At 50.4% G+C, this 22,463-nt stretch overlaps 1 protein-coding gene across 1 annotated transcript; it reads right to left on the reverse strand.

Annotated features, from left to right (window-relative positions):
- Positions 6,376 to 22,138, reverse strand: AHCY (adenosylhomocysteinase). Its single transcript, XM_018057737.1, has 10 exons — positions 22,008 to 22,138; positions 16,447 to 16,637; positions 15,253 to 15,328; positions 13,426 to 13,575; positions 12,529 to 12,641; positions 11,899 to 12,106; positions 11,720 to 11,807; positions 11,496 to 11,613; positions 10,279 to 10,473; positions 6,376 to 7,248 (listed from the first exon to the last, which is right to left on the reverse strand). Exons 1-10 carry the CDS (start codon positions 22,033 to 22,035, stop codon positions 7,117 to 7,119), a joined length of 1,299 nt encoding a protein of 432 aa, XP_017913226.1. The 5' UTR covers positions 22,036 to 22,138; the 3' UTR covers positions 6,376 to 7,116.

Genomic DNA, 22,463 nt, shown 5'->3' on the forward strand with positions numbered 1-22,463 from the left:
CCAAAGTGGAGCTGACCCTTGCCTGCTACCTCTTAGAGTTCTCCTGGTGTATTGCTGATCCTGCCAACTACACCAGTTGTCTTGCTGTATCTCACTATTGGCTGAACCCAAGGTAGGCAAGGCGCAAGCAGGGAAGCTGGAGAAAACTTAAGGAGTCCTAAGAACTACAGACAGGTTTATTCTCTCCTTACTGACACAGCAGCCATAGCAGCAGACACATTGTATTCTCTCCTCATGGTAGACAAAGCCATAACGCAGCCGTAATGTAGCCACAAGGGCTGTTCAGGTGGAGCTTGTATGTAAGTTTGCAGAACAAAAGTGGCCCATGGCCAAGCAGGTACATCATAACATGCATGAGCAGTGCTGTAAGTGGTCTCAGCTGTTACGTAACTACGTCTTTACAAAACGTGGAGAGCAAAAGGCCCTGGGCCAAGAGTGCCTGACCACCGCCATCTTGGCTAACTTGCTCTCCCTACACCTGGCACAAGCCAACCTGCACAACCCCTCCGGTTGTTTTAGTCTGTGCTACCTCAAGCCCTCCAAGCTCGTTACTTGTCCCCAGCAGGACTTGAAAAGGAATCCCTGCCCTTCTAGCCTAGCAAGGCCCTCCCACAACAACCTGCCACATGGATGTGGGTAAGGGGCTTGGTATGCAGGAAAGAGCTCTGGCAGAGAGGCAAACAGGACACTGAGGCCTGCAGGCGAAGGCTGGATGTCACTTAGGCCCTCAGGGCCTGCATTTCTCCATTTACAGATGCTGGATTGGGCTCCGTAGATGCCCTAAAGTCCTGCTGTTTTAAGATCCTATGATTTTCCTAAAGTATCTAATTCTCCAGTCTAAATTTCCTGCTTTCAAAACAGCTCCTTCCTCACTCACTGGTACCTGACACAGCCCTGAAAACTTGACAGAAAACTCTTTAGGGGACTTCTTGATGGTCCAGTGCTTAAAACTCCACACTCTCCATGAAGGGGTACTTGATTCCTGGTCAGGGAACCAAGATCCCACATGCTGCCTAGCCCTGGCCAAAAAAAAGAAACTCTGTATATACATGTTATCCTTGACCTTCAAAACAACCATCTGAGATAGTTATTTCTGTTCCTGCCGAGTCACATGATAAGTTAACAGCAGACCCAGGCCTCCTCCCTTCAAAATTTGCACAAAATGCCCTAGGTCTTAATCTCCCTTCACACTTTCCTGTGGCAGGGCAGGGGTCAGACCAGATACTATAGGACCCTTGCTGCTGCTGCTGCTGCTGCTAAGGTGCTTCAGTCGTGTCTGACTCTGTGCGACCCCATAGACGGCAGCCCACTAGGCTCCCCTATCCCTGTGATTCTCCAGGCAAGAGTACTGGAGTGGGGTGCCATTTCCTTCTCCAATAGGACCCTTGACCCTCATCTCCCCAAGAAGCCTCAGGAGTGGAGATGGGGGCGGGGGGCAGTAAGACACCCATCAACTTTCATTGTGAGTATCTGATCAGTTTCACACAGGTGACAGATTAGCAGACCTGAGATCAGAGGTAGGGTTGAGACCAGATGTGAAAGGAGAGGGTTGTTTTTTGTTTTTTTGTTTTTAAGTGGTTTCTGAGAACTGGCAGGGACACCTCCAAAGAGGAAAGGAAAAGGCCAGGTTAACAGAAACCAGAACCCCTAGGAGACCAGATGTGGGGGACTGCATGGGATCCCACAGGAGGGAACATCTTGAAAGGTATCAGTATATCTCCAGCCTGGGTTCAGACAGGCTCTAGGGAAGGGAGCATGTCTGTGTTATGCTCCGAGCCCGTATCTCCGAACGACCGGGAGAGAAAGTCCACCACGGTAATGCAAGGGCAAGAAGGGAGTTTATCTCTAGCGTGCTAGGGCCCAAGTCTCATCCCACACAAGGGAATCCAACAAGAGCCCCGAACAAAGGAGTATGGCGGCTTATATACAGGCAGTTCTTTGTCTCAGTTACAGGAGTAGCTGGCGTTACATGATTGGCCAGGCAGGATAAGCGCATATCCTGTCTCTTTCCAGTAAACATGACTCAGGTCCTAGAGCCCGTCGTTTGGTCTCTAACAGTCTGCACACAGGCAGGAGCTCTGTGGAGGATTTAAGGTGCTGAACCTCTCTAGGTCAGATGAACAGCTGCTGCTGCTGTGTTGCTTCAGTCGTGTCCGACTCTGTGCGACCCCAGAGATGGCAGCCCACCAGGCTCCCCCGTCCCTGGGATTCTCCAGGCAAGAACACTGGAGTGGGTTGCCATTTCCTTCTCCAATGCAAGAAAGTGAAAAGTGAAAGTGAAGTCGCTCCTCCATCCATGGGATCCTCCAGGCAAGAGGACTGGAGTGGGGTGCCCTTTCTTTTCTACTAAGAGCTCGGATTCTGGTCCTACTGAGTACAAAAGCCAGCTCACCCTCTCAAAGCCTGTTTCCTGAACTGTAAAACAGGAATTCAAGCCTCTACAAGGTTATCATGAGGAATAAATAAGTGCTTACTTAGAGCAATGCCTGGTACACAACTAGGTATAAAAGAAATGGCAGAAGGCAGTAGTGGTTCTAGGTCAGTTTTGACCATTGATGTCATGATCACTTGAGAGGTGGTTCCTGTGTCATTTGTTGCTAATAGTTGAAGTACCAAAATTTTAAAATTATTTACAGCAGAGTCATAGCTATGCTAATAGTCATAGCTAATGCAACGTTTAAAAAAACTTAAAATGTTTTTAAAAACTAAGTTTGGAAAAACTACGATCATGGCATCCGGCCCCATCACTTCATGGCAAAAAGAAGGAAAAAAAGTGGAAATAGTGACAGACTTTATTTTCTTGGGCTCCAAAATCACTGGACAGTGACTGCAGTCATGAAATTAAGACGCTTGCTCCTTGGAAGGAAAGCTATCACAAACCTAGACAGCATATTAAAAAGCAGAGATAGCACTTTGCCAACAAAGGTCTGTATAGTCAAAGCAATGATTTTTCCACTAATCATGTATGGATGTCAGAGTTGGACCATAAAGAAATCTGAGTGCAAAGAATTGATGCTTTTGAATTGTGGTGCTGGAAGACTCTTAAGAGTCCCTTGGACTGCAAGGAGAGATCAAACCAGTCAATTCTAAAGGAAACTGACCCTGAATATTCATTGGAAGGACTGATGCTGAAGCTGAAGCTCCAATACTTTGGCCACCTGATGCAAAGAGCCAACTCACTGGAAAAGACCCTGATGCTGGCAAAGACTGAGGGCAGAAGAGGGAGGGCAGTAGATGAGATGCTTAGATAGTATCGCTGACTCAATGGACATGAATGAATGGACTCAAATGAATTTGAGCAAACTCCTGGAGATAGTGAAGGACAGGGAAGCTTGGTGTGCTGCAGTCCATGGGGTCGCAGAGTCAGACACAACTTATCAACTGAACAACAATGCAATGTCAACTACACATATGGAGTTAAAAAAAAGTGAGAACTGGGCAGGACACCTCGATGAGCAGCTAAACTCAAGTAAGCATGAGCAGGGTCTATTGGTCCTCTAGTTTTCAGCATGGTCTGTCAAACCACAGGCCACTGAGTATGACTCAAGGGTTTTGCTTGACACCATATACTTTTAAAAAACTAGGGCAAACTAGGCTTTCTTTCTCGAAGTCAATGGCACTCCACTCCAGTACTCTTGCCTGGAAAATCCTATGGACGGAGGAGCCTGGTGGGCTGCAGTCCGTGGGGTTGCTAAGAATTGGACATGACTGAATGACTTCACTTTCACTTTTCACTTTCATGCACTGGAGAAGGAAATGGCAACCCACTCCAGTGTTCTTGCCTGGAGAATCCCAGGGATGCCTGGTGGGCTGCCGTCTCTGGGGTCGCACAGAGTCGGACACGACTGAAGCAACTTAGCAGCAGCAGCAGGCTTTCTTTCTATCACTCAGATGCATTTGCACTCAAATAGTAGAAGAGGTGGAATTACAATGCCAGATACAGCCAAGGGCATGCCAAGCATAATGCTCTGTACATGTGGTTGGGAAAGCTGATTTGTGAGGCAGGATTGGCCTCAATCTCCATCTCATGTTCTCCTATGTATTCAACTCTCACTTCTGAAGGAAGAAATACTAGAGACAGCTCCAACCCCAACCACTACCTTCTGTCAAAATGTCATGCCTTGGGTGGAGCAACCTTCACTTATACACTCCCCATTTGTCTCACCCAAGTGCCTGGCCCAGGACTCAGACCACCCCAAGGTGGAGTCCAGGGAGCATTACTTACTGTGTGATCATGGGTCAGGCCATTTGGCCTCTTGAATTTCTCTACTAATTAATACCACTTCATAGCCAGAGGCTGAGAGTAAAAAAAAAACAAGTCACAAGTATGAATGTTCAGTCAAGTGGGGTCACTTTCAGGGATCTGTGCAGCTCAATGATTAAAACCAGAGTTTCATCCTAGTGTTCAAGGTCTTCCCTGTCTCCCAGGCCACCTGTCTAGCCCTCTATCTCCTAGCTGCCCCTATTTTGCAGCCACACCCACTGCCCCTTAACTCGTTCTTAAGTTGTCCTGCTGCCCAAAATGCTCTTGCTTTCAATTCCTGTAACAAATCTTTAGTTCTTTCAAAATCCATTTCAAGCACCATCTTTTCTCTCCTGCCCTTCAGTGCTGCCAGGCACTGAACTCTAAAGCTGGGTAGAAGGGAAGTGCCCAAGAGATGGCAAAGCTGTTTGCATGCCCACCTTCTTCTAGCTGGAGATTCCCACATGCGGGGGTTAGGTCTCAAATATCCCAAAAGCCTTCCATGCAGTCGATGACCCCTGGCTCTAGTTACCCTTCCCAGGTGGGTTCTTGTTTCTCTCTGACTTCTGGGCCCTAACCCTTATGGCAGAAAGTGAAGAGGAACTAAAAAGCCTCTTGATCAAAGTGAAAGTGGAGAGTGAAAAAGTTGGCTTAAAGCTCAACATTCAGAAAATGAAGATCATGGCATGCGGTCCCATCACTTCATGGGAAATAGATGGGGAAACAATGGAAACAGTGTCAGACTTTATTTTTGGGGGCTCCAAAATCACTGCAGATGGTGACTGCAGCCATGAAATTTAAAGACGCTTGCTCCTTGGAAGAAAAGTTATGACCAACCTAGATAGCATATTCAAAAGCAGAGACATGACTTTGCCAACTAAGGTCCGTCTAGTCAAGGCTATGGTTTTTCCTGTGGTCATGTATGGATGTGAGAGTTGGACTGTGAAGAAGGCTGAGTGCCAAAGAATTGATGCGTTTGAACTGTGGTGTTGGAGAAGACTCTTGAGAGTCCCTTGGACTGCAAGGAGAGCCAACCAGTCCATTCTGAAGGAGATCAGCCCTGGGATTTTGGAAGGAAAGATGCTAAAGCTGAAACTCTAGTACTTTGGCCACCTCATGCGAAGAGTTGACTCATTGGAAAAGACTCTGATGCTGGGAGGGATTGGGGGCAGGAGGAGAAGGGGACGACAGAGGATGAGATGGCTGGATGGCATCACTTGATGGACGTGAGTCTGAGTGAACTCCAGGAGTTGGTGATGGACAGGGAGGCCTGACGTGCTGCGATTCATGGGGTGGCAAAGAGTTGGACACGACTGAGCGACTGAACTGACTGACTGAAATGACCATTTAGGTGAACAGGACAGACCAATTTCCCACTCCCCTTCCTATGATTTGAGTCCTGAGGAGGCCACTTGTAATTGTGGACTTTAGGAAAGACACTTAACCCCTGTAAGTCTTCATTCTCATCTATAAAATTAGAATAATATTACTAAGCTCTTTGTGAGGATAGTGAAAATAAACTACAAAACACCTAATGGCAGGTGCTCAATAAACAACAGTCCCCGACAGAGTACTGGATCAATCCTAAGTGGAAACGAGGAGAAAAAGAAAATATAAATTGGAACAGAAAAAAATAAGGTAGAAGAAATAAATACCGAGATTACAATAAATATAAATAGGCAAAACTCACCTATTACATGAGTCTTAAGTGAAGAAGTGAAGCGAAGTCGCTCAGTCATGTCCAACTCTTTGCGACCCCATGGACTGTAGCCTACCAGGCTTCTCCGTCCATGGGATTTTCCAGGCAAGAATACTGGAGTGGGTTACCATTTCCTTCTCCAGGGGATCTTCCCGAACCAAGGATTGAACCTGGGTCTCCCACACTGGAGGCAGGCGCTTTAACCTCTGAGCCATGAGTCTTAGTTTGGGTAAAAAAAATCAGGCTGTTTGCAAAAGACAAACCCTAAGATGTAAGAGTTCTCTCATTTTACCCATTCTCTCAAGCCCAAAGGTTTGCCTGCAGCTCTTATCACCCCACACGGCAACACAGCAGACTCTTACAGCACATCACACCCCATGGCTTACACCACACACTGTTGGCAATGGATTTTCTATAAAACAAAGGCTCAAAATTCTTTTAGGCACCCAAATTTTTATTAACCCACCTTCTTGCTCTCTTTTAATATTATAAACCAAATTAACCTCTTTTTGACCCAGAGCTATGATGGGAACCATCAATGTGCTTTCACGTTTCTCTGGCCCCTCTTAACCGCTGGCTGTCTTTCCTCTTGTCTTTTCTTGCTGAACAATATATTCCAACCCCTGTAAAACAGGGACTAAAAGTACCAACCTCATTGTTCTGAGGTTTAAGAGAATGCTAAGCACTAAGCCAGGCTCTCCGGAGCATTCAAACTCCCACAGTTCCTCCACACCCTTTGACGTAGCTCCTTCTCATCTGTCATGGGCTGAGGAACCAATGAACCTGTAAACCAAGAACATAAGTCTAAAGTCCACAGGCCAAGTGAAGGCCTGGATGGTAAAGTGCATGGGCTTCCTGACCACCACTGCCAACTTCCAGCCTAAGGAAGGACTGAGTGAGCAGTTGCTGAACCCCTGAGCTCGTGGTTCCCTGTGGGTAACCCCCATGCACCTCCACTATGGCCTGGGCTAGAGGAGGTACTTCTCAACTTCCCCTGCCACACTTGGAACAGCGTGGGGGATGCAGCAGAGGCCCAAGACCGAGTGGCGAGCCCCAGGGAGTGGATGGGGGACATTATCAGACCAATCTCAAAGGTGGTGCCATTTGCTCTTGGGGAGGAGAGGTGGGACCCAGGCAAGGACAGCCGCTGCAAGGCAAAGGGCAGGCCCGGTTCTCAGTAGCGGTAGTGATCAGGCTTGAACGGGCCTTCACGGGGCATGCCCAGGTACTGGGCCTGTTTCTCAGTCAGCTTGGTCAGCTTCACATTCAGCTTGCCCAGGTGGGCTTCAGCCACTGCTTCATCCAGCTGGGGAGAAACACAGGAAAAGCTGGAATCAGTACCATGCTCTGGGACCCCTAACCTCCATCTTCTCGCTGCCCAAAGAGGCGGGAACGGTTCTATTGTGACATCTGCTGAGCGTCAAGCGTATTATTTCATCCTGTGCTCACAGTGGATGTGTGTGGGTTTGGGCTGCTCAGCTTTTCTTCAAGGGGGAATCAAATTACATCTTCCCCTCCAGGCAGCCCTGGTGGGACCATCAGTTACATCTCCTCCTTCACCCTCCATCAGCCTAAGCAGCTAACCAAAATGCTTCCTGCAATTTATCAATGAACAGGACATACTTTCATGACAGGGACTCTCAGGATTCCTAAACAGGGAGGCCATCGGTCTCAGCTCACCAACAGCAAGTTTATTTGACAAGTGAAGTGAATGCAGGGAGAACAGAAGAGCCAAGAAACAGAGAAAGACAGAGCTCTGATGCCCATGAATCCCCGGATCCAGTGTCTGAATCTGACGCTCTGCCATTACAGAACCAATAGCATTCCTTTTTGGATTACACTGGTTGTGGTTGTTTTAATGTACTTCCTGAGCAGTGGTGACCACAGCTGTCTTCCAAATATATCCTTTAAAATGTCTATAAATTAATAAAACACCTTCCTCCTTCAAGAGGTGGAGCCTACGTCCTCACCCCTCAAGTGGCTCATTTCTAATAAACAGAATGAAGCAGAAATGATGATGCGTGACTTGAAAACTGGGAGCTAAAAGGTACTTCAGCTTCCTCCTTTGCTCTCCCCCTGGATTTGGGGGAAGCCAGCTGCCATCTCAAGAGGAAACTTAAGCAGCTCTATGGAGAAGACACTCACGTGGCAAGGAACCTCCCACCCACGAGGATGTGAAGTGACTCTTCCAGCTCCAGTCAAGCCTTCAGATGACTGCAGCCCTGCCTGGGTGACTTCTTGACTCAAGTCCCATCCCACCACCATCCCATAATGGCACAATCGCCTTTAACCACAACCCAGATGCATGGTGGCTTCCCTGGTAGCTCAGCTAGTAAAGAATCCGCCTGCAATGTGGGAGACCCAGGTTCGATCTCTGGGTTGGGAAGTTTCCCTGGAGAAGGGAATGGCTACCCTCCAGTATTCTGGCCTGGAGAATTCCGTGGACTATAGGGTCCATGGTGTTGCAAAGAGTCGGACACGACTGAGCAACTTTCACTTCACAGCCCAGAGAGCTTTATGTTCCCAAGTGGTTTCACATTCACTGTTTCATTAGAGGCAAACATCCCTAAGGAGGAGGCCAGGGTTTATTTTTCTATTTAACAAATGAAGAAACTGGGGAGAGGCAGGCAAAGGCAGGAGCAGAGTCTAGCCCTAAGGCCATGGCAGTTCTGGAGGCAGAATGAAGGCCTCCAATGACCCGAGGATACAATGAATCCTCCCTTCGCTTGGCCTGGCCTGCACCCCACACTGGAGGGCACCCTACACCCGGAGGGCAGCGTGTCGTAATGGTTAACAGCCCGGACAGACAGGGCTGATCTACTCTTGGTCCAGTACTTTACAGTTGTGGGGGCAAGTCACTCTCTGAACCTTAAGTTCCCTCATCTTTAGGCTGGATCTCTCACAGTTCTTACAAACATCAGTGATATTCAAGAGGGCATGGTGCAGGCACCTTAATAAATGAGGGGGCTGCTCATGCTGTCATTATGGTTAACCAAGATATATAATCCCTTGCCCCACACTGCACGTGAGTGTGAAGCATGTCCCCAACCCATGCCATGACAGTGATGGAGAAAGGAGAGGAGGATGGGGCCAGGTGCTGGGGTAGCTGGTGAGCTCTTTACCTTTTCACTTCCAACCCTGGTCTCATCTCAGAGGCCTGCCCCTTTTCTCACTACAGCCCTGTTTCCTCCAATTGAGATCAGATGAGGGTTCAAATTGTTGTAAACCCTACAACAAGCATGGGGACCTGGCAGGCTGCACAGGACAGGACAGCCCCTTGAGGCCCTCACAGGTGAAACATCTGGTCAGACAAGACAGTACCTGAGGAAGACTAAGGGGAGAGGAGTTGGCTGGCTCAGGGGACAGACACCCTGGCCTCTTCCTACTTCTCATTAGTTGGCAGAACCAGCTTCTCAAAGGGTGGGAGGAGAGATATGAAGACTCTATCACAGCCTCACCAGTAGTCAAAGGTTGGAAGCAAGAACTACTCTTACCACTTAGCTGAGAGGGACACTGAGGTCCAATCAGGCTAAGTAGCAAAACCAAGTTTGCCCATGATGCTAAAGAGTCAGCACTAAGACACAGCATTCTGACCCCTGAGGGAGGGCAGCGCATGGGGTATTAGGATGAGCACTGCATTTGATGTCAGATGACCTCATCGTCATGGTTATCCTGACCACATGCTCGCAGAATGTCACGGGCCATGCTCAGTGTGTTAGCAGCATCACCCTCTTCCAAGGACACAATCGTGCAGCCTCTAGGCTGCATTTGGCTTACAAACAAGTCCCAGTTAACCCACCTGGTTATATTTAAAATTGAATATTTCACACAAAAATATTGGTATCTGGCTTCCTCTGAAATGTCAGGAGCCCGGACCCAAAGGGCCCTGGTTGATAACAGGCAGCCAGCCCCCTCCACTGGGCGCATGTTCCTTGCTCAGGTCCCCTCCAGCCCATTCATCCTTAGTGGCCACGTGTGTTTGTGACCTGTGACTCAAGGAAGTACTCATAATCCTTACAGAGGTACTTCACGTTACAGAGAAGGAAATGGAGGCTCAGAAGTTAAGTAACCTGGTTACACAAGCTGAGATTCAAACCTGATGTGTCTCTCTCCGAAGCCCATGCTCTTCTCACCACCTAGCCTGGCTACTCAAGAGTTATTTCCTGCGTTGAGCCTCACTTTCCTCCTCTGTTAAATGGAGAGAATGACTCTTCCCTGAGGGGGACCCTGTTAAGATCCTCAAGAGTGGAGGCAAGCGCTGTATGAACTCAGGCAAGCCCTTCTTGGGGAGCCCAGGTCACGTGACCCTTGGCCAGGGATGCAGGTAGGAACCCACCTTCTTGGGCAAGAAGTGGACCCCGACGGGGTACTTGTCTGGGTGGGTCCAGAGTTCGATCTGCGCCAGCACCTGGTTGGTGAAGGAGTTGCTCATCACAAAGCTAGGGTGGCCCATGGCACAGCCCAGGTTGACCAGACGGCCCTCGGCCAGCAGGATGATGCGGCGCCCGTTCTTCAACAAGTAGCGGTCCACCTGCAAGCGGGCAGAGCAGTGGTAAGGACTGGCAGGGGCTGCTCCCAGTGTCCACCCCATCCTAATCCCATCCTCCTGCCCAGCAGGCCTCCCTGCCTCCAGCAGTGCCCACAAAGGGCCTAGACTGCCCTAAAACAACCTCCAGCATAGGGACTGGGACACACAGTTAATAATAAAAGCCAGTATTTATTAAACAACTCTGAGCTACAGACCTCATACATCTACTGTGAGAATTTAAAGAGCTCACATGTGCAAGGCACTTAGTTTAAGTACTACATATTAGCTAATGGTATTGTTATTATTACTGGCACAGGCCCTGGGCTAAGAACACACACGTAACTGTGTGTGTGTGTGTATACAATATATAAAAACTACATTTAATTCTACTAACAATCCTTTAAATTAAGTACTGGTATTATCCCCATTTCACAGATACAGAAACTGCAGTTTAAAGGGTTAAGTTCCTTGCCCAGAGCCAGATATTACAAAGTGGCTGTAATTTGAGCCTGGACAGTCTGAGGACAGATCCCAGGCTCTCAATCCCATACTTAGTAAAAAGCTAAATGTGGAATTTCCCTGGTGGTCCAGTAGGTAAGAATCTGCCTGCCAATGCAGGGGACACGGGTTTGATCCCTGGTCCAGGAAGATCCCACATGCCTCAGAGCAGCTAAGCCCGCATGCCACAACTACTGAGCCTGCGCTCGAGAGGCCATGGTCCACAAGAGAAGCCGCCACAACGAGAAGCCTGTGTACAGAGTAGCCAAAAATAAAATCAATCAGCAAGACAGATGTGGTGGTACTCAGCCTCGGATGCACATCAGAATCCTCCAAGGAGCTTTAAGAAAGGAGGACCCGTGGCCTCCCTCCAAGATTCCAGTTTAGCAGCCTGAAACCTCTTCCTCCCATCCCACTGCCCAGGTCGCCAGAGCCTCGTCATCTGTCCTCCTCGGCGGCCAGCCCATGGACCTGCCCTCCTCGGCGCTCCATCTGCCGAGCCTGCTGGCAGGGCTGGGGCTCCTCACCTGGGGCTTGATGTTCACCTTCTCCACAGCGTTCTCGTTCAGCCACTTGACATCGATCTCCACGTCAAAGTGCCCGATGTTACACACGATGGCATCATCTTTCATCTGTTCAAAGTGCCTGTGGGGGAGCCTCAGTCCGTGAGAGAGGGTCAGCGACCAAGGGCAGCCCCACGCCTGCCCCCTCCTTCACTCCCTAGGACCCCCACCACCACACCGGCACCTACTCGCCAACGATGATGTCGATACAGCCCGTGGTGGTGACAAAGATGTTGCCCTCCTGACAGGCCTCATCCATGGTGGTCACCTCATAGCCTGTGTAGACACAGCCCCCGCGGGTCAGCCAGTGTGGCCACGCCCCTCCTCTGGCCCCAGCAGCTGACGGCCAACCCCCGCTCTATCATACCCTCCATAGCAGCCTGAAGTGCGTTGATGGGGTCAATCTCCGTGATGATGACGCGGGCCCCGAATCCCCTCAAGGCCTGGGCACAGCCCTTGCCCACGTCGCCATAGCCCGCAACCACTGCCACCTTGCCCGCAATCATGACGTCTGTGGCCCGCTTGATGCCATCTATGAGGGACTCCCGGCAGCCATAGAGGTTGTCAAATTTGCTCTGTGAGGAGAGGGGGCAAGGCGGAGATGGGGGCGGGCAAAGCCCCAGAGCCTCAGACCCACTCTCAATATCTCAGCCTGCTGGGCCTTGTGCTGATCACCTCCTGGAACTTCTCCCCACCAGCTAGTGTGTTCATGTGCCCCTTGCCCCTGCTCGGCCCCACGACTTTCTCCCCAGTCTTTCTCAGCCAGTCCAGAAGGCTTCCTAAGGATCAACTATGAGAGACCGCCCAAAGCATCTGCTTCACTTTAAACCTCCCGATGCCCAGCTCTGAGGATCACTGCGTAATCCTTTGTCTCTTTAATGCACTCATCACTCTGCGTACATCTCCTTTCCCCACCAAGTGAGGGCTAAATTCCTCATCGGCAGCCTCCCCGGGGGCCTTCCTCAGGGCCTGCTCCTGAGCTGCTCCCCAGGCCCACCTTGGTGACAGAGTCGTTGACATTGATGGCTGGCACCTTCAGGATCCCGTTGGCCATCATCTTGTACAGGTTGTGGACCCCCGTTGTGGTCTCTTCAGAGATGCCTCGGATGCCTGAACGAGAGGGGAGGGGACAGATTTCAGGCCAGGAAGCAGTGGCGTCTGGGATGGGACTCCAAGAGCCTGAGAGAGCCCACAGCTGAACTCACCTGAATGCCTCACCTTTGCCTTCTAAAGATGCTCCTCTTTCGGGGTTCCCATCTCTGGAACCTATACCACAGTCCACCTAATCACCTGGGCCAACACGAGGGAGGAGTCGCCACCTTCACTAGGCCTCATGATTCTACCTCCCAACAACTCACAGACTGTCCATCCCCACTGCCCGCATCCCTGCCACAGCACATCCTCTACACAGCAGCCACACTTAACACGTATATTTTCAGAGACGTCTTTTCAATACACCCAATTACTTCCCTTTGCCCTCAGCATCAAGCCCAACTCTCTCGCTGAGTTTATTATAAAGTCTTTACACATCTGATCTTCACTAAGGCTCCAGTGAAGGAAGCTGCCATGCTGGCTAACTTCCTGTTTCCTGAAAGGTCATCCTTTCTTACCTCAGGGCCTTTGCACTCACTATAACATTCCCTACTTCCCTCCCCACCCTGCTTTTAACAAAGCTTCCCAGCTGTTCTCAGCCCTGGCCTTGTGCTTGCCCTCGGGCCATCATCTCAGCCAGCCTTCCCTAGCCCAGGAGACAGGCCCCAGCACGCTTACAGGAGGCTGCGGATATCCCATCTTCCACAAAATCTGCTGTTTGAGGCACCAGGAGTCCTGCCAGGCCTGCCACTCTCATGTGGACAAACAAGACCCATTTAGACCACCGACCTGCCCTACTCACCTGACAGGAGCTGCGGGTACTTGGTGTGGATGAGGTTGGTGAGGTCACCACCGTCATCCAGAATCATGTTGAGGGGCCCGTCCTTGAAGTACAGCGTCTGTTCAATGCACCACAGGTACTCCTCGTCCGTTTCGCCCTTCCAGGCGTACACTGGAGAGTGAGCGGCATGTCAGGGCTGGCCCTCCACTATGGCACCTGCTCCAGGGACCCACCTAGGTAGACTCAAGACTATCTCCTTCCTAATTTCAATCCCCAGCCACCTCCAGCCTCTCTGAGGGCGCAGCAGTGCTAAGGACACAACTTGGAGCCAGAGGTATCAGTGTGAATCCTGGTTCTGCACTGACCAGCTGTGCGACTTTTGGCAAATCACTTCACCTCTGAGTCTCACTTTCATTGTGGATGGTAGTATAGATTAAGTGAGACAAAAGCCAAACACAGACCCCCTATGTATAAGTATTTGGAAAGAATTCTTTCCTTTCTTACTCTTTTCTTTCTTTTCCTACCCTCATCTGTCTGGGCCCCCAGCTCACAGTGACCAGGGATCTTTCCCACAGTGCCTACTGCTGGGAGGGAGGTGTGATGGGAGGAGGGAGCCACATTAGGTGGACTCAAGAGACAAGATCCAGGGTTCATTCTGCACTGAAAGGACCTGATGGGCCCGCAGTCTCCGTAGTACGTTATCCTAGGCAACGTTTGGCCAAAATCTATTAACAACAGCTACCATGTATGGAGCACTTTCTGTGTCAGGCATTACTCTAACTGCTTTTTGCCCCCATCTCATTTGTCCTCACAGAAACCCTGTGAGGCTGGCATTACCATCATCATCACCTACGCATGCCCAGAGAAGCGGCTGAGATGTGCCCAGAGAGGGGCTGAGATGTGCCCAGGTCACTCATCATGACACTCCGCTATTGCTGTTTTTGGCCGCACAGCATGTGGGATCCTAGTTCCCCAACCAGGAATCAAATCCATGCCCCCTGCACTAGAAGCTCCAAGTCTTAACCAATGGGCCACCAGAGAAGCCCCAGCACGGCACTGCTGAGCAAGCAACAGAGTCCAGTGCTCCTGACTGCCAGCCCAGGCTCCTCCCATCATTTGGTACGACTGCGACACAGGTGCGGGGCTCCCAGGAACCTCCTGTGAGCAAAGGACACCTGCCAAGCAAGGCCAGCTTCCCCTCCCTCAAACTGGGGCAGATAATGGTCTTGAAAACAAGGCCTTTCCAGAAAGGGGCCATGGAGTCCAAACTAGGCTGAGGAGTTGGGGACATGCCAACCCTTGGTGAGTCACTGGACAGGTCTTTCCCAATTCTTTACCTTCCACCCACAGCTGGTTAGAAGGAACTGTGAATGAATGTCCTATTTTATCATCGTCAGACCGAACCACTTCCCTCCCCAAGCCTGAGCAGACTTGTTTCTGTTTCTCCAGCAGCCTGTGAGAAAGTCCTTCCTCTTTGGCTGTGGTCCTTCCCCAGTACCCTAGACTACCAGATACTATGCAGTGGGTCTCTGGGACTCTTTCTGCCCAGTAGCCCTCCCTGATTCTTTTGGAAACAGATCCACATCCTCCTTTTAAGGAACTTCCCCCTCTTCAACACCATGTGATTCCCAATCACTGACTTGACTAGCGCAAGTAAGTGCTTTCAATAGGATCTGAGATGACGGCTGGACAAAACGGCTCTTTCCAATGGGTCTCTAGGCTAGGATTCTGTGGCCGTGACTCCTCTCCCATGCTGTAGGGAGGTCTGCAGCAGTAAAAGTGAAGTGAAGCAAACAGAGAAAATCAGAGCCCCTTCCTGAATTCCTGTATCCCCCAAGAAGGACTCACCTGGAATGCCAGCCTTGGCAATGGCAGCTGCTGCATGGTCCTGGGTGGAGAAGATATTGCAGCTGGACCACCGCACCTGAAAGAGCCAGCAAGACAGGGCTGGTCACAGCCAGGTCGGAAGACCAGGGTCACTAGATGGGTAAGAAAAGGCCCTGAATCTAGTGATGAGAGGCCTGGGATCTACATCCAACTGGTTCTGCAACCACAGGCTGGGGACCCTGGTGAGTAGATGGAAGCCAGAGCAGTGACAAGGCCTAACTTATGTGAAAACAAGGCTCTGCCCTGTGGAGGGGGAAGGGCTCCACAAGGAAGCAAGGAGACAAGTGAAGAAGCTGTTGTTAGTGTTAAGATAAGATATGCAACTATAGCAGTGGAGGGGATAAATATTATTCTGAAGGCTGAGCTGACAGGATTTGTTGGGAGGATTAGTTTGTTGAAGTAAGAGAGAAAAAGAGGAGTTGGGGATGACCCCAGGTTTTTGAACAGAGAGAATCTCTAAGGCTGAAGCCTGTAATTACTTACATGGGGAAGACACCAAGAAGTGTAGGAAATCATGAGTTTCTTTAGACATGTTGAGGTTGCAATGTCAATCAGATCTCCAAGTGGAGATGGTACATCAGTTGCTGGATACGATGTACCATATCATATATCGTTTATGTTATGACATAACCACATAAACAATATTTAAAACCATAAAATCAGACCACTGAAGAGAGGGAGTGTAGAAAAGAAAGAAGTAGGCCAAGGACTGAGCCCCGCTGGACTCACTAGTTGGTTCTGGCTGCCCTGCACCACCACCAACCCCGCCCACTGTAAAACATCTTCAGAGAACTTGGAAGAACTGCAATCATTGGTACACATGACCCAGGCTCAACCAATCAGAGAGCACCATCTTTCCAGCAGCCATGATTGGCCAAGGGCAGGCACGCGACCCCAGGAGGGCCTATGGGAGCCAGACCCTTAGATGATTCGGTAGGGTCTGGGCTTGAGTCTGTCCTGCTAGAGCTTCCCCAGTTAGGAGAATGTGAGGGTAACCAGACACTATCTTCCCAGTGAGAGCAAATCAGCAGAACAGTCACCACAAATGGCAGTGAGGGGCGCCCGTGACAAGGCTGGAGCTGGAGCCCCACCTGGGCCTGAGGGGACACAAGACTATAGAGTTCCAGGCTCCGCAAGAACTGCTTCAGGCCTCACCTCAGCACCCAGGGCAACGAGGGTCTCAATGAGGACGGCGGTCTCCACGGTCATGTGCAGGCAGCCGGCAATGCGGGCGCCCTTCAGAGGCTTGGAGGCCGAGTACATTTCTCGCATGTGCATCAGGCCTGGCATCTCATTCTCTGCCAGGTCCAGGGCCTTGCGTCCCCAAGCGGCCAGGCTGATGTCAGCTGCAGGGGCAAGATGGACGGAAATTTATGAGCTACCTCATCCCACGAACCATGAAGCACCCGCCACTCCACACTCATCCCCTGTGGACTCGACACACTAGGCTGGCTGCAGTCTCACTGATTCCACAAGGATTTCCTGGATCCAGGGCAGTCAAAAAAGAAAGACATGGTCCCCGCCTAACCGCAGCCTACTTATAGCCTTGTGGGAGAACACATTTAATTAAAGAATCCCACAGGAACATAAGGTCCTCTCTGGTGACTCAGATGGTAAATAATCTGCCTGCAATGCAGGAGATCCAGGTCAATCCCTGGGTTGGGAAGATCTCCTGGAGAAGGGAATGGCAATCCACTCCAGTATTCTCGCCTGGAGAATCCCATGGATAGAGGAGCCTGGCTGGTTACAGTCCATGGCGTGGCAAAGAGTCGGACACAACGGAGTGACTAAGACAAACACACAGAGGAACATGATTACAACACAGGTAAGTGCTCCCTTGAAAGATAAATAGCTGTCAGCTTATACATGCCTCTTACTACCCTTTCTGCTTGCCACCTACCAACCTCCTCATTCCCTAAAGATTTTAGCTCCTGGTTCTCCATCTTCCTAATCACCACTCTTGGTGACTTCAACACTCCTAAGTGATACAAGCTAACCCCTTGGACTCAGCACCATTCTTTGATCTCCTCAAAGACAGAGAAATGTTTCTCCACCCCTGTCATTTCTTCCCACCTGAAGGGAACTCATCTGTGTAACTAACAGCTCTTGGTCTCTGTCTGCCCCATGGGAGGTGGAGTGACCTGTTAAATTAGTAAACTTAGAAGGGAAAAACTGGGCATGCACAGGTCAGGTCTCCCCTCTTTCACAAGCAAGCAACAAACAACCTGCCTGCAGGGAGCACATTCTTCCACAGAGATCTACCCAAACCCACCTTGCCTGTAACTGGCAGGTTAACTGCTCAATTTGGGAGTTTGGTTAGCATGATCATTGGATTTTGACACTAGTCTATATCTTCAGGCTTCAATGGATGCTATTAGTTATCCCTTGATACCTACAGGGGACTGGTTCTGGGAACCTCTATGGATACCAAAATTCTCAGATGCTCAATTGCCTTATATAAAATGGCATGGTGGTGGTGGTTCAGTCACTAAGTCGTGTCCAACTCTTGCGACCCCATGGCCTGTAGCCCACTAGGCTCCTCTGTCCATGGGATTTCCCAGGCAAGAATACTAGAGTAGGCTGCCATTGCCTTCTCCAGGATCTTCCCATCCCAGGGGTCGAACCCACATCTCCTGCATTGGCAGGTGGATTCTTTACTGCTGAGCCACCAGGGAATCCTATATGCTCCATGAAATTACTCAGTATCCCATATCCTCTTACCTCTTTGACGACTTCACTACTCCACTGAAACTGCTCTCCCTAAGGTCTCCGTAAGGCCCCATAGCCATTGGTCAATTATCTGTGTTTATGTTTCTCCCTGCAGCACCAACAGCGCTCTTCTTCTGAATCCCTTTTTTTGCTTGGCCTGTCTTTCTGTGGTTTCCCTTCCACCTTCCTGGTTCCTCTTCCTGTAACAGACTCTCAAAGTTTGGAGGCCCTCACGGCTCCATCATCTCCCTCATCTCCCTCGTCTTTCCTACCAGATGAGCTCATCCCACTTTATGGCTTGAAATACCTTTTCTACAGCAGTGTCTCCCACCTGTTCATCTCCAGCCCAAACTTCTCCCCTGAACCTGAGACTCAGGTTCAACTCAATTCAACTGCCTACTCAGCATCTTGGTTGTCCATCTAGATAATGTGTCAAGTTTGAGCCCTCACAGACTCCTTTTTCTCACCCCCAAACTTGTTACACCCCCAGTCTCCTCACTTTAGGAAGTGAAACCACCATTCAACCAGCTGCTCTAGCCAAAAACTTATGATTTCTTGATTCCTCTTTTCCCCTTTCACCCTCTTCCAACCCATCAGCACTGTTGTCTCAACATCCCAAATATGAGCAATCCAACAGCATCTCACCACCTTGGATCACTGAAGCAGCCGCCTCACTGGTCTCCCTGCTATTCTCCCCATGTTAGGGAAATGAAGATGGAGGTCGTCTTGTTCAGGCTTCAGAAGCAGGAGAGCAGCCCTCTGACTGACTTCTGACCCTGCGTGGACTATGTGCCTGCTTTGGTTACCAGCAAGTCAAGCCACATCTTAGGTTAAGAGAGGGAGTGGATCTTGGAATTTCCTGAGCCCCTGGAGGCCTGGCCAAACCCCGACTCCCACCCCGGGGCCCTTGTTTCACAAGAGGTAACAAGGAGCATTGTAAAAGTTAAGGGAAAACAAGAGCTGCATTTTTGCATGCAAACTGACGATATGAACCTTGCAGCCTGGGATTACCAGCAGGAGCCCCAAAAACTGCAATCTGGAGTCTCACCCGTGGGGTGGACCATTGCCCAGGACCCTTTTCCCAACTGAGAGTCCAGATTGCTGGTACTCGGGATGTCCCAGCACTGTTCAAGTTTGGATGTAGGTTGTCAGCCCAATATGGTGATGTTGGTATTACCCCTCTCTATTGTTTCTATTTCTTTGCTTTTAACAACTGTCTAATTGTTTGTGTATAACAAGTGGATTTTTTTGTTAATGAATCCTTTGAACCTAAAATGAAAGTAAAACACCCCACAGGCGAGCTCTTCAAGTGGCTAGTTGGGATGCTGCCTGATTCAAGAATCACCTAATAAGAGTTAGATCTTTAAAAAACCAAACAATACCCCACAAAAGTCAGAGAAACAAATTTAAATTTTAAAATGTATCACCTCCATTCTTCTGCTAAAGTGAAAAAGCATCCCAGCCTCCAATGGCTTCCCCTAACCGAAACTCTTCACATGGCCACAGTGCCGTACCCAGGTGTCTGCTCACCCTTCTTGCCCACCTCTCCACCCTTTTCTCCCCCTCACTAGTTGCTCAACCATGCGAACCTCCTTACTGTCTTCATATTCCCGCCTCAGGGCTTTAACCCAGGCAGCTCTCTCAGCCTGGAAGGCTCCTCCCCAGCACCTGATACAGTACCTGGCACACAGTAGGTGCTTCGGAAAGAATGAATAACTTGGTATACCGCTGCTGGAGGAACTGAGAGCATGCCAGGGTGACTAGTAGAGGGAGTAAGATGATGAGTCAGCCTTTTATTCCTGTAGAGTTTTAAGGGGAGTCCCATGTCCAGACTTGTCTTTTGAGAAGGCTTCTTTGGTTGCTACAAGTATCTACGATGCAACAGGCTCATGGAGACCTGTGAGGAGGGAGCCCAGGACTGCAGTGGTGGTTGTGGAGTCAAGAGAAGTGGGCAGGTCTCCTCACTTACAAAACAGATTGTATCTCTAGTGCTCAGCTGGGTTGGGCACAGAGTAGGGGTCGGCCATGCTTACTGATCATCCTTGTTAAGACTGAATGAGAGAAGGTCCACAAAAGGGGCGGGCAGTAGATGGGTCACCAAAAAAAAAAAAATCTGAACCTAGCCCAACTCTCAATATTTACCAATGAGGAAAGGCTCAGAGAAGTGTTTGCCCCAGGTTTGACAGCCAGTCAAGAGTAGGGGTGGGACTGGTGGCCAGGCAGGGCTGGTAGAGCCAGAGGCTCCTGGGAGGGGCCCAGTAGTGGACAATGGTTCCTGTCCTATCCTAAGCTCTACTCCCTCTGCCACCCCCTGTCCCTCTAGCGAAAAGAACTCTTTCCCTGCCCTCAGGATACAGCTGTGCCAGCCCTGGTGTTTTCATGGGTCCCTCAACTCCAGGAGCACAGGAGGGTCTGGCACTCTAAGCTCTGGGGTTTTTGGTGCCCAGAGAGCTGAGGACTAAACACCTGTCCTAGGACAAGCCAAGAAAAGTAGCAAAACCCTAAGTCTGTTTCTTCATCTGTGAAGTGGGAATAATCCTAACCTTCCTTGAGCCCAAGGATTAAAGATGCCATACGGGCAATGTCTGGCACAGCCCTCCCTGATGGAGGTTTCCTTTCAACCCTACTTAGCCAAGTTCCTCTACTTCCAAATGTAGCCTTATCTCCTCCCACACAACGCAAAGCCCTCAACCCTTAACCCACACATCTCTCCATAGTAATAACAAGCCTCTTTTCCAGCTCAGCCACTGGACCTTGCTTAATCTTTCTGAGCTTCAGTTTCATCCACACAACAGGGACAATAACCTACTCTGGCCTGCTACATGATAAACTACTCTTGGTAAGTTACTATTTTCCAGAGAGTTTTTGGAAGTTATTTCCTTTTAGGCCTTCAGTTTCTTCCTCTGTATAATGGGATAAAGTCCACCCCTAAAGATCATTCTGTAAACGAATGCAAATCCCCAGATACATAGGAAGTGCTCCATAAATGTTGATGCTTTTCTCCAGGTTGAATGGTGTGCTGGATTTACTTTCAAAATTGCTAGCCAGCCTGAACCGGTTTCTGCTGAAAGGTCATTAGGATTACTCCAAATGTGTTCACTTATACACAGTGGTGAAAAGATGAGCACGGCCTGGGTGCATCTACTCCAGCACCTCCCAGTTGTAAGAGTGTGGGCAAGTTACCTTTTTTTCCTGTGTCTCAGTAAATCCATAAAATGAGAAAGTAACAGTCCCTACCCTAAAAAGTCATTAGAATAAAATGAATTAATCTATAAGAAAGGTAGAAGTGGTGCCCATGCCACAGTAAACGCCCAGTAAACGTTAAGGATCAGTGTATCAGCTTCAATACATAGGACAGCAGGAAGGATTTTTCTAACCACCCCAAAAGTTCGAGATTCTACGTAGGACTGTTCTTGCTGGGCAAGTGAGTGACCCGAGGTTGAATAACAAGCCGAAGGTCCCCGGTGAGTGGAATTGCCCGGCCTCGGGCTCAGTCTCCAGACCTCTCCCCCACGCGCCCTTCGGGCGCCAGTACCCTCGCCTTCCCCATAGGAGGCTCAACGAGGGGTGGGCACTTGCCCGGGGCCATCCAGTTGGTCAAGGAGCCGGTCCAGGCCCAGGAGGCAGGATCCAGGCTCCCTAGCGTTGGTCCCGGCAGGTGCCATTGGTCCCAGGCCGTGGCCAGGTGCGCGCTGGCCCCTGCCCCAGGCGACTCTGCGCGGAACACGCCGCCGCTCCACAGCCCACGCCGCCGCTCCGCAGCCCGCGCCGCTGCACCCTGCCTCGCGGGGCACGCCGGAACTTGTAGTTCGCGGCCTCACGCCAAGACACGCTAGCTGCGGCGGGGGAACTCCAACCCCCAGGCGACCACGCGGGGCCAAGACCGCGCCGTGCCAGTGATTCAAGAGGGTCCTCTGAGCGCCCCAGGTCGGCCCCGCGGCCGCAGCCCTAACAGGTCCCCAGCAGGTGCGGAGCAGATGCGGCTGGCTGCACGTCCTGTAACTCACCGACTTTGTAAGGCAGCTTGTCCGACATGCTGGCAGCGTTTCCGCACGGACTGATGCACGCAGGCGAAAGGGGCCGGGCCTAGGAATGGGAAGAGGCGCGGGCTGGGCGGCGCCGGGTAGGGACCTGCGCCTGGCGCCGACGCCTTTAAATATCTCCCCCTGTCTTGCATATTCATGAGTCTCGAGCGAGCTGAGCCGTCGGGGCGGGGTCTAACGCACAGGGGCGGGACCGGAATGGACTTCGGTCCCTGCTGAGAGCAGTTTTTAATCCAAGCGGTCCTTCCACCTCCCGCACTGGGTAGCAAAAGGATCTCGGAGAGAGGCCTAAGAACAAACTCCATTCTTTCCTTCGTTCAACCAGTGAAACCCATGTCAAAACCGGATGAAACTTGAAATTCCAACCAGCTCTCTTTCCTGAACCTCAGTTTCTTCTGTAAGCTGGGCAGAATGATACCT

This window comes from Capra hircus, chromosome 13 (genome assembly GCF_001704415.2).
Source record: "Capra hircus breed San Clemente chromosome 13, ASM170441v1, whole genome shotgun sequence".
NCBI lineage: Eukaryota > Metazoa > Chordata > Mammalia > Artiodactyla > Bovidae > Capra > Capra hircus.

Coding starts and splice junctions, on each gene's coding strand:
- AHCY (XM_018057737.1), bottom strand. CDS start 22,035: ATGTCGGACAAGCTGCCTTACAAAGTCG. Junction 13,576..15,252: donor TGCCAAGGCTGGCATTCCAG/GTGAGTCCTTCT, acceptor CTCACTCTCCAG/TGTACGCCTGGAAGGGCGAA. Junction 12,107..12,528: donor TCAACGACTCTGTCACCAAG/GTGGGCCTGGGG, acceptor CTCTCCTCACAG/AGCAAATTTGACAACCTCTA.